Source organism: Geotrypetes seraphini, chromosome 3, assembly GCF_902459505.1.
Source record: "Geotrypetes seraphini chromosome 3, aGeoSer1.1, whole genome shotgun sequence".
NCBI classification, from domain to species: Eukaryota; Metazoa; Chordata; class Amphibia; order Gymnophiona; family Dermophiidae; genus Geotrypetes; species Geotrypetes seraphini.
The window spans coordinates 386,916,711-386,928,984 of NC_047086.1; the positions used below are offsets into that span (position 1 = coordinate 386,916,711).

General features: G+C 41.0%; 1 protein-coding gene across 1 annotated transcript in view; it reads left to right on the forward strand.

Annotated features, from left to right (window-relative positions):
• Positions 1 to 12,274, forward strand: part of LRPPRC (leucine rich pentatricopeptide repeat containing) — a 318,251-nt gene that overhangs the window by 163,297 nt on the left and 142,680 nt on the right. The window contains exons 24-25 of the mRNA XM_033937468.1: positions 1,895 to 2,019; positions 6,868 to 6,974. Coding sequence (XP_033793359.1) covers positions 1,895 to 2,019; positions 6,868 to 6,974 — 232 coding nt within the window. The remainder of the gene's footprint in view (positions 1 to 1,894; positions 2,020 to 6,867; positions 6,975 to 12,274) is intronic.

The following is a 12,274-nucleotide window of genomic DNA, read 5'->3' on the forward strand; positions in this document are numbered from 1 at the left end:
CCATCCATACTTCTACAAAGTTTTACAGAGTGGATGTGGCGGCACCACCTTTGGGTCCTTGGTGATCGCAGCAGGCTCATCTGCCCTGCCCTACACTCAGGAGACTACTTTGGTACGTCCTACTAGTCAAGCCTACCTTACCCTTTGTACTAGAAGAGAAGAGAAGATGCTTATCTCGATAACCTTTTTTCTAGTAGAAGGTACAGTAGGCTTGACAGCCTGCCCTGTCAGATTTTAAGTTAGCCTGTTTTCTACCTCAGACATATAGAGGTGTCTCCATATGTTTGTATGTGAACAACCAAGAGAGAATGAAGATGCTTAATGTTCTTCTGTTAAACAAGTAAGAAGAGTTATTTAGCTCTATAGTAAAACCTTTGGGAGAAGCTATAGGAGTTGCATAAATGTTAGTGCTGGTTGCGCTCAGGTAGATGGCTTGTTTGTTCTACTTCGTCTGTTCTTTGTGTCCATTAGTTTAATTATTTATTCTTGTTACAGAACAGATTTTAATTGTCTGGGAGTTCCCTGTGCCTTCCTTTTTCTTTCTCTTCCTTAGGGGTTATCCATTGCTTTGGTACGAACTGAGGCATTGCCCAATGACACAAAGAGGCAGAGTTGAAGAATGTAGATTATGCCTTCTGCAATCCTTGCGGGAGAAGAGAAGAAACTCACTTGTCAAACCTACTGTATCCTTCTGTTAGAAAGATAATTATTGAGGTAACCTAATCCTCCCATATTTTAATTCTTGTTTTCTGTTGTAAGTTTTACACCATTTAGTTTAACTCATTGTGTTGACTATCCTTCTACCCTAAAATCCAATTTTTTTTGCTCCATATATTTTATTATATTTATTATGGGTGCATCCATAAAAGTGTGTCCACGGTGATTTACAAGTGCTGTATTCATGTTGTACATACATGAAGTTTGCTTGGCCCATTGAGGATTATCATAACTGTGCCATCATGCATTTAGATTGACAATATAATGTGAGCACTAATATTTTGCAATATCTGCTTATAGAATTATCTTTAAAAATGTTTTGGCTGTAACTGCTGCTTTTTAGTAAATTGAAAAAAGCACATGCTAAGACTTGTGCAGTTAGATTACAAAAGTTGGATTGCTCTAAGTCTAATAGATGCTGGCATTGTAATCTGGAAGCAGGGATTCTAGATCATCTACTTTATTTTTGTCCCTGTATTATGGCCTTTTGGAAATCAATTTGTTCCCAAATTAATGACTTATTAGAAAATCATGTAGCTCTATCATACGATACAATTCTCTTTGGAACGTCCATGAGAAAAAAAAGTCAAATTTCATCTAATAATAATAAACTTTTATTAATAATGACAGGAGTTGTCATTCAGCATATTACTAGAAATTGGAAAGACTATACCAGACTGAATTACACCTTCTGGTGGAACTCATTATGCCATATATACAAAATAGAAAGGACAATTGCCATGCAAAAAGGAAATTATAACAATTTAATTGGGGACCATTGATAACATATTGAAATGAGTAGATGCCTTTTTACACTAAAGTATAATTAGAATAATGAGGAAGGGGGGATATATTGCTTCATTATTGGTTTATTATTATTTTGAACACATGACATGTATGATATGTTTGATTTACTTTATTTGTGGAAAGGGAGGGTGTGGAAGGGATTTAAAATATGTATTGAAATAATAATAAGAAATAATTTTCAAGTGATGTATAGGAATTAACTGATGTAATTTTGTTCACTTGGTGTAAGATGAAAAAATGAATAAAGAATTGGGGGGAAAAAAAAGAATTGTGCAACTTGAATTTGTGCTTCCTTAATTTTAAGCAAATGAAAGCATTTTGTCTCACATCGATTTGAAATAGCTTTTTTTTCTGTGACTTGCTTATTAAGAGGCGATATACCTGGTGCTCTGGAGGCTACAGTGGACTGCTTCAAGAAATATAAATGTCTGCCTAGGCTTAACGATGTGCTCTGCAAACTAATAGAACGAGAAGATACTGACCTCCTTCAAAAAGGTGAGATGGCATGCTTCTAAGTTCCTCTTCTTCTCTGGCTCTTATAAGCACATTTGCTTGCTCGGATCATGGTGGCTACAGCTTCGGTTCTGACACAGAAACTTCTATTTTCGAAAGCCAAACCACTAGACATCCAAAAATATATATACATTTTTGAAAATCACCTACTTGGACATCTAGGCTAACAGAACGTCCAACCCTTTATACCCCATTTTCGACCAAAGAAATGTCCAAGATGAAAACATCCAAATCAAGACCATTTGGATGTGAAAGTGGCCATAATTGTGATGGGCTGGTCACACAAGACATGCCAACAGAGCAGTGACTCACCTTTAACAGCACTGCTGTGAACTTCACATAAAGGGTGTCAGAAGTACTATAAATTATGGTGAGTCCTATAAAACTCCCCCCAAACTACTAGATCTTTTTGTCTACCACTTCAGTAGCCCTCATGGCAGTACAGTAGGGTTTTGGTGGGCTCACACTTTCCACCATAAATGTAGTGGGTAGAGGGTCTTATTGGTGTGGCAGTTCCTCTCTGTGGTTCACTAGCTCACCCACCAGATTTCTTAAGATGCCTGTGTGATGCTCTACTAGGCTGTCCCATACCAAGTGCTGCTGTTCTAGAGACAGGTCTGTTTTACTGCTTGGTATCTAGCTGGGTACTTGGGACCTTTGTTGGCCACGGTTGGAAACGGGCTTGATGGACCTTCGGTCTGTCCCAGCATGGCAATTCTTATGATGTTGTTCAGATTTTTTGGGTGGTGGGAGGGGGGGTTAGTCACACTGGTGGAGTGGGGAGGTGGGTCATCTGATCAGTTTGGGTCCCTTGGTGGCACTTAGACCTTCTAAACCAGGTCTAGCCTTGGACATCTAGTTCCATCCAGGACGTTTTGGGAAAGGTTTGATTGTCGCTAGAGAATGACACGGTGGAAAAATCTGTCCCCGTCACCGGCCCACTATCCTCTGCACCGCCCCGTCACCGCCGTTCCCTTCACCACCCCGTCACCGTCACCGCCATCCCTTTCACCGCCCCGTCACCGCCACTGCCATCCCATTCACCGCCCCGTCACCGTCCCCGCTGCATCCATATAAGCCTTAGTACTGTAATATTTAGCTTATTCCTTTCTTATAAATCAAATTTCCTGCTGCTGAACTAGAGAAAGAGATGTTCAGCTGGCAGGGCTTTGTTTATAAATTTTTATCAACACAACTAATATACTATTTTATCCTAAAGCAAAAAATAAATAAATAAATATAATTTTTTTTTCTACCTTTGTTGTCTGGTTTCTGCTTTCCACATCTTCTCATTCAATTCCTTCCATCCACTGTGTGTCTTCTCTCTGCATCTTCCACTTGCTGTTACTGTGCCTCTCCCTTCACCCCCCCCCCTCCAATTGGTCTAGCACCCATCTTCTTCCCTCCGTTCCCCCATAGTCTGGCATCTGTCTTCTTCCCACTCTGTCTTCCACATTTCCCTTCGGGGTCTGTTCCTCTCCACCCTCCTTCAATGTCTGTCCTATTCCTTTCCACCACCACCCTTCCCTCCCTCCTTTACCATCTGTTCCTTTCTACTACCCTTCAGCTCCTCTCACGTGGCCTATCTATCTACTTTCCTCCCTCTTATTTTCATGGCACGTTACAATGTAATTTGTGCAAGCCACTGGAGCCTGCAAGCTCGGTCCCTGTCCCATCCCCACAAACCATCTCGCTTCTGTGCTCCTATTTTCTCCATTTCTAATATCTCCCCTATGTATCTGTCATTGCCCCCCCCCCCTGTTCCATATACCATCCCCATGGCATGTCCCCTTTATGTCACTGTCCCTATGCCCCATGCACATAATTTTCCCTCTTTCTGTTACCTTCCTGTGTCCAGATTTCCCCTATCTTCCTCTTCCATTCCAGTGTGTCTCTTCTTTTCAACCCCATCTAGCTTTTTTCCCTCTTTCTTCCCCTCCCCCCCCCTTGCTTCTAGCATCTGGCTCACCTGCCTGTCCTTCCCTTTCTTTCCTGCTGTGGGTTTTTCTTTCCGTCTTCATCTCCTTGGCCCAGAATCCTTTTCCCTTTCACTCCCTCCTTCCAATTTGAGCTGGGAACACGAGCGATCGCACGGTCCCCGTAGCCACCACCCGCCTGCCCAATCGATCCTACTGTTTAGCCAGCTCTCTCCCTTCGCCTCACCTTAGTTTGTAGGTTTTGTTTTTCGGCGACATGCACGCTTTCCCAAAGAGCCGCGCACGCGCGGCTGCTCAGTGTTCAATCTTCTGCTCTGCTGCAACTTCCTGTTTCCGGTTGCATCAGAGCAGAAGATCGAAACTGAGCAGCAGCGGGTGCGCGGCTCTCTGATAGCGTGCGGGTCGCCGAAAAAGAAAACCTACAAACTAAGGTGAGGAGAAGGGAGAGAGCTAGCTAAACAGTAGGATCGATTGGGCAGGCGGGTGTATGCTGCGGGGACCGCGCGATCCTTCATGCCTCACTGCGGGGACAAGACCATTCACCGCCCCACGGGCGGTGAATGGCCTTGTCCCCGTCGCTGCAGCGACTGATAGTTTTCGTTCCCCATTTCGGCGGGTGACCCGCGGCTAAAATGCGGTGGCCACGGGTAAACCGCCACCGTGTCATTCTCTAATTGTCGCTGCACAACGTCCAAGTTAAGCACACCCAAAACCTGCCTATAATGCCTCCCAACATGCCCCCTGGAACTCTAGACACATGATGTCCAGGAAAACTGTTTTGATTATCGGCACTTGGATGACCCAGCAATTACGATGGCCAAGTGCTAACTTAGGCGTTTTTTGGGATGTTTTAGTTTTTTTTTTATTATGAGCCCCTTGGTATATAAAAACTCAGCGGCACCTCCTATATACCACAATCCCCCTAATTCTAGAATACCGTCAGTTATACATGTAAATTAATAATTATGTTGTTTAGCACAAATGAGCTTTAATGATGTTAATTCATACTAATTAGCAATTATGCATGTAACTGCCCTAAGTTGGCATTCTATAATCTGTGCGCACAAAATCCAAAGCATATAACTGCAAGGGGGGTATGAAACTGGGAAGGGCTTGGGTGGATCAGGGATGTGCCCAGCACTTGTGTGCACAGAAATATGCATTTAACTGCCAGCTGTATAGGTGCAAGCATTTACACCAGGTACTAAGCTAGTGTAAGTGCTTGTACTCCGCCTAACTGCAGACTTAGGCTAGTACAGTGGTACCTTGTAGAGAGCTGCACGGGAACAGGGACGACGGGAATCCTGCGGGTTCCCTCTTCGGGTCACGGGGATCCCTTGGGGACGCCGCCTAGGGTCGCGGGAATCCCATGGGGACGCCCCCTAGGGTCGCGGGGATCCCGTGGGGACGCCTCCGAGGGTCGCGGGGTTCCTGCGGGGCTAGTTGTACTAAGTCGCGCGGCTTTTCTCCCTACCTGCTCTGCTTGCAGCACAGAGCCGAACGGAAGTCTTCCCGATGTCAGCGCTGATGTCGGAGGGGAGGGAGGGCTTAAACAAAGCCATGAGAATCTCGGAGAGGGTGAGATCCAGAAGGCCTTGAGCATGCGCAGATGCTCAAGGCTCAGCAGCAGACCGGCGGCAGGCACTTTTATCACCGGCGGTGCAGGAGTAAGGACAGGGCCAGTCGGGGAGGGGGGGGGGAAGAGGCGATAGAAGCGCCGGTGGCCTCGTGGGGAGCAATACTGTTGGTTCCCGCAGTCGGGTCGGGTGGGGGCTCGCAAATCGAGTCAATGCTCGGTTTACGAGTCAAAAGTTTGTCGAGTGTTTTGCTCATCTTGCAAAACACTCGCAGACCGGGTTACTCGTAAACCGAGGTTTGACTGTATTCTATAAAAACAATTGTGTGCGCAATTACCAATATAAAATTCTCGCTTAGTGTGCATCATCCCGGTGCCTAATTTTAGGTGATCTATAGAGAATTACCCCAACTATGCTATGGTATGAAATATGCTGTGTTAATAGTGACCCATTGATGGTTCTTCCATATGTTTGTCACCTTTATGTTTATGACTAATAGGTCCTGATTTATATTCCAGGATTCCAGTGTGTATCTTCTGCCAAGAGAAGGAGGGAAGGGAGAGATAATATATAGCGACAGAGGAAAGACAGTAGGAATGAAAACAAGGGAAGAGCGATAACAAAGAGCATTTAAAAGCCGGGGAAAGATAGAAGTGGAGACAGTATGAAAGGCAGAAGAAAGGGAACGCGAGAGAAGCTGAGAGGGGAAGGGAACAAGGAGTAACAGAAGACGGCAGAGAAACTAAATGCAGGACCCAAGTAAAAATGGTGAAGAGAGAGCAGCATTAGTGACAGAGGCCTAAAATGGGTATATATTTTTATTTCTCCAACCTTGAAAATCTTGGAAAATTGGAAATGATGCATTGAAAAGTTAGTTTTGATAATTTATCCATTTTAAATATTCATATACCAAAAGTCTTTTATGAAAGTAAGTGTGAAGGTCATTGGATTAAATACCATTTTGCATTAGACCTAATACCCTTAAGCAAGAACACAAATCTAGAATATGTGTTTTCAGTCCATTGCTATTTTTAAGTCAATTAAGGGCTCCTTTTACTAAGCTGCGATGGCGTTTTTTAGCGCGCGGTGAATTTTCTCGCACGCTAAACCCGCGCTACGTGGCCAGAACTAACGCCACCTCAATGCTGGCGTTAGCGTGTAGCACGTGCGACAATTCTGCGCAGCTTAGTAAAAGGAGCCCTAAATGTGCAGTTCGTTATCAAAAGTAGTTTTATAGCATTCAGGTGTTTCTGATATAGTCACAGCATATCAACAATTGCATAATTCATTTAATAAATGGTCTTTTCTCCTTCTAGCAATGGACTTTGTGAGCCATGAGCGAGGTGAAATGACGATGCTCTATGATCTCTTTTTCGCCTTCCTTCAAACTAAAAAGTACAAAGAGGCCAGGAAGATCATTGAGGTGGGGCTTTAACCACAGTACTCCAATCATTAGACACTACATTTAATATTTTTAACCTTTAATTACATGTGTTCTAATTCATGTTAATGAAATTCAGCCCTAATAAAGGATAAAAGAAACCTTAGCCAGCAATGGAAATATTGCTTTATTGTGTATAATTAGGGAACCGGAAAGGCAATTGGTTGTATACAGAATTTAAGGAAGGGGGGAGGGTTTTTCCTATCGGATCTACTGTTCATTATCAAAATTATATATGCATATTAAATCTTGGATTGTAGAACAATTAAATTAAACCAGCATTCCTGGGTGTAAAGTTGCTAATCTGCTTTCACAAGGAATTCTTTGTTGTGCTTGAAAGCTATGGCATTTAACTCGCTGCTAGTCTGTATTCAGAATTATTTGTAATGCTTGTCTACAAGTTAATCAGCAAGGCAACGGCTATCTGCTACTGTTTCGCCATTTCCTTTAGCTTTTCTTCTCTCACTGTGTTAAGCAGCTTATATGAGGAAGTGGTAGGTGACAAACTTAGTCTATTTCAGATTAGTGTATTTTATCTAGAGCTGATTGGAATTTTGTATGCTGAAATTGATGAGTGGGAAGCAAAGCTGCAGTCTCCCTAAATGTGGATTCATTTTTTCTTTAGTCTTTTTTTTTTTTCTTAAAATTATTCTGCCTCTTGTCGTGCTCCCTCTTTTTTGAACCCCCTCCTCCAATCTTTTAGTTGAAGGTGTGGCTGAGGAGTGGTGAGCAAGTTCTGAATGTTATAGAAACTCAATTTATATATATATATATATATATATATATATATATATATATATATAGTGTGTGTGTGTATAGATAGATACAGTAGAGTCTCAGTTAACCAGGGCTCTCACATAACCAGCAAAATAAGCCCTTCTCCCTCAAGCCCCAAAGTGGCAGAAGCAGGCGGCAGTCCTGAGCCGTGAACTTTCTCTCTATCTGTCTCTGTCTCTCTCTCTCTCTCCCGAAGTGTAGCAGGAGGCAGGTTGGGTCTTGTAGGAATGGAGTCAGAAAAGCAAGGGTTCAAATTCTTTCTCCCACTGATGCTTCTTTTGTCCTTCTTCCCTGCATTACCTCAGGTACAAACATAGGGCCTAATTTACTAATGTATGATAAAATTTGTTTAATTTACAGTGCTGCTTGCGTCTGGTAGCGGTGTCAGGTCAAAAGCGCGCCGGGACAAAGGCGCGTCCAGACAATTGAGTGCAGCGCGGAGGCGCACACCGCACAAAATTACTGTTTTTAGGGCTCCGACGGGGGGGCGTGGGGGGGAAACCCCACTTTACTTAATAGAGATCGCGCTGGCGTTATGGGGGATTTGGGGGGTTGTAACCCCCCACATTTTAATGAAAACTTCACTTTTTCCCTGTTTTTAGGGAAAAAGTTCAGTTTACAGTAAAATGTGGACGGTTACAACCCCCCAAACCCCCCATAGCGCCGGCGCGATCTCTATTAAGTAAACTGAGGGGGCTCCCCAACAAAAACCCCCGTCGGATCCACTAAAAACTGTAATTTTCTTTGGCGCGCGCCTCCGTCTTGCGCTCAGTTGTTGGCACGCGCCTTTGTCTTTCGCGGGGTTGTCTATGAACCTCTGGTAGCGCTTTAGAAATAATAAATAGTAGTAGTAGTAGTAGTAAATCTTCTGGGTGAGAGAAATATCTGCTATACCTGAATGTAACTTGTCCTGAAGCTTGGGTTTGAGAAGGTGAGGGTGGTGGGTTTTTTTTAAAATTATTATTAATAATAATAATAAGCTTAAAATAAAACTGTGGGATATGTCACAAAGAAGGTATGTTGGTAAGCTTTTGTTTTTATTTTGTAACAGAAGGTTTAATCCATTTGCTTTTGCCATGATTATAGAGTAATGGTGTCCCCAGTGCAATCAGAAATGACAGGACTTAACACCCTCATATTATACAAGTTACACGTTCAACAAAAAGTTGGTTTGTTTTTTTTAAATAATTATTTATTCATTTTGAAACTTAAAATACTGCATACATGAATACATTACATAATATATTTAAATATTGCACTTACAACTTTCAATAAAATGTATAAATAACAGTGTTCTCCCCAGAAATTTTTTCCAGATGGGTGGTATGAAAAAGTAGCCGGGTGGGGCGGGATGGGGAATTTTGGTGGTGGGGAAAATTAACCCCCCTCTTTAACTAAGGTGCGCTAACATTTTTAGCACGCGCAAACTCCCGTGCTACGTGGTAAAACTAACGCCAGCTCAATGCTGGCATTAGCATCTAGCGCGTATGGTAATTCTGCGCGCGCTAAGCACACGCTAAAACCATTTTCGCAACTTAGTAAAAGGAGCCCTAAATGTGTACTATTTTTATTAGTTAATTATTATTATTTTCCAATGCTCAATATGACTTCCTTTTTTAAGGTTTGACACTTGTGCCAGAATATTTTTACTAAATTTAAGAAGCATCCAATGCTAGAAGGGAATAATTAGATATTTGCCCTCTTTCGAATGGTAAAGAGGTTTTTGTTTTTGTTTTTTTTTTATTTTAAATTTTCTTTTTATTAAGAAAAGAAGAATACAAAGAAGTAAACCACAATCATGGTAAAGAGGTTTAAAAAAGGAAAGGCGTTAATGAAATCATTAGGTTCAATCTAGCCATTTATTTCTGCATGAATTTAAACAATTTTTAAAAAAAGATAAATATAGCTCATCCAGTCTACAGCAGGAGTGCCCACACTTTTTGGGTTTTGGCTTGCGAGCTACTTTTAAAATGACCAAGTCAAAATGATTTACTAACAATAAAATTTTAAAAAACACAAAGTACACTGTATGCAGAGAAAATGTTAATTATTATTTATATTCAGCGGGTTTTCAAAGAGGTCAAAGCAGATGACTTTATGCAATGTCACCTCAGGAACAACTATACAAAAATAGACAAATATACGCCCTTCCATTTTACTAAACTACAATAGCAGTTTTTAGCGCACGGAGATGCACTGAATGCCCTGCGCTGCTCTCGATGCTCATAGGCTCCCTACGCTAAAAACCGCTATTACAGTTTAGTAAAAGGGGGCCATATATAGGGGGCAAAATATAGACAGCAGATATAAATTCTCAAAACAGACACATTTTGATCACTAAATTGAAAATAAAATCATTTTTCCTACCTTTTTGTCTGGTGATTTCATGAGTCTCTTGTTGCACTTCCTTCTTCTGACTATAAATCCAATATTTATTTATTTCTGCCACTTCCCTTTTCTTTCTCTCTCCCCTTGACTGCCTGTTTCTCTCTCCCCCTGCCCCCTCTTTATTTCTGCCTTTCTTTTTCTCTCTCCCCCTGCCTGTATTTCTTTCTCTCTCCCCTTGTCCCCCCAAGCCATCGCGCCGATTTCTCCACTTCCCCGATTCTTTCCCTACCCTCTAAGCCAACACGCCGATTTCTCCCTGCTGCTTCCCTGAGCTAGGCCAGGCATGTACCAAATGATTGTTGCAGTCATGAAAAATCAAGCATCATCTAGTGTACGTATACCTGCCTGCATCCAGTGCTTCCAGAAGATCTTAGACTCGCCAATTTGAATCTTGGAGTTCAGCCATAAGGATTGACAAGTAGACTTTTCTACTGGAACATCTGTTAAGTTGTTAATAAATTTCAAAGTTTTCCAGGTGTCAAATAAAATACTATTGTCCTTAACATATCTGGGTAACTTGATACTTAAAACATGACACAATCGCATTGGAAATCATAGATCTCAAGAGTATCCTCATTCAATTGTATGTTATAGAAAGTTGAAAAACTTCACAAATACAGTTAATTCTGATACATCTCAAGAGTTCATAATATGTAATTCACCATAAACTTTTTATATACTCAATTTTTCAATTTCTCTTATCTTTCTTATTACGGGAATAGACCTTAGTGGCTATATCTGTACAGAATAAATTCTGTTGAATACAGAGTTCACAACATAGCTAGCCTCCTCATTGGTCATATCCCTACCCTTTCATTTATTAAATAATCTTAATTTTATATATTAGTTTTTATGAAATAAATTAGTTTTTAAACTTGACTTTCTCATATCATTTGGGCGTTTAAATGGGATTCTGAAATGGAACAACGTTTCGCTACACTATTTCAAGGAGATGGCCCTAAATAAAAAGATACACCAGAAAATTTTTTTTAGGAAATAAGTATCTTAATCGTAAAACATTCATCACTAAAGTTATGCAAGTATATTCTCTTACCGATATTCAGACTCGTTGCCAGCTTCAAAACTTTTTCAACATGGCGGCGGCGCATTGGAGACATGAGTTGCCATTCTAAATAAAGCCAATTAGGGAGATGTTCTATGAGCTCAGGAAGAATCCAATACATACCCTGACGCAGTATATAGGCCTGATGGTACCTATAAAAATTGGGAAAATTTACCCCACCCACCACAATTGTTTTTTGTAAAGATACTAAAGCAATTTGAGCAGTTTTACCCAGCCAAATAAATTTAGTAAGAATACTATTTAATTTTTTATAAAAGGACCCCTGAAAATAAATTGGCAGCATACCCATTTGGTAGCAAACTACAGGTAAAATCATCATCTTAACTGTTTGGACTCTCCTCCACCAAGACAGATGTAGGGGGGTTCCATTGCTCACACATTTCTGAGACCTTTAGCAATAAAAATTTCTCATTTACTTTCATTGTGTCTTCCAATGTTTTTTGAATCCAAATACCTAAATATTTTGTACCCTCTTCTTTCTAAAGAAAAGGAAATGTGTCAAATATCCTTTTGGACAATGTACATTTAGTGGAAGAACCTCCGATTTACTCCAATTTATTTTATATCCAGAAAATTTCCCAAATCTGTCAATCAAATCTAATAAATGTGGAATGGTAGTTTCAAGATTCCTCAAATGAAGCAAAATATCATCTGCATAAGGAATACCCTGAATCTCCTTTGCCTGTTGAATAGCCAATAGCAAGAGTTCCAAAACAATATAAAAAAGCAAAGGGGGATAATGGACACCCTTGTCTAACTCCCCTCTCCACTTGGAAACGTTCTGAAAAAGTATAATTGATATATAATCTGGAATCATATAAGGTTTGAATCATTTGTATAAATCCAAAACCAATACCAAACCAATCCATTGCTTGATACATAAAGGTCCATTCTACACAATCAAACACAGAGAAGGCCGGATTTTCCATGGCTTTCATTAAATTTAACATATGAAAAGCCAATCTAGTGTTGTTTGAAGAATGTCTTTGAGCAACGAAGCCCGTTTGGTGCATACCGATAATATAAGGGTTTT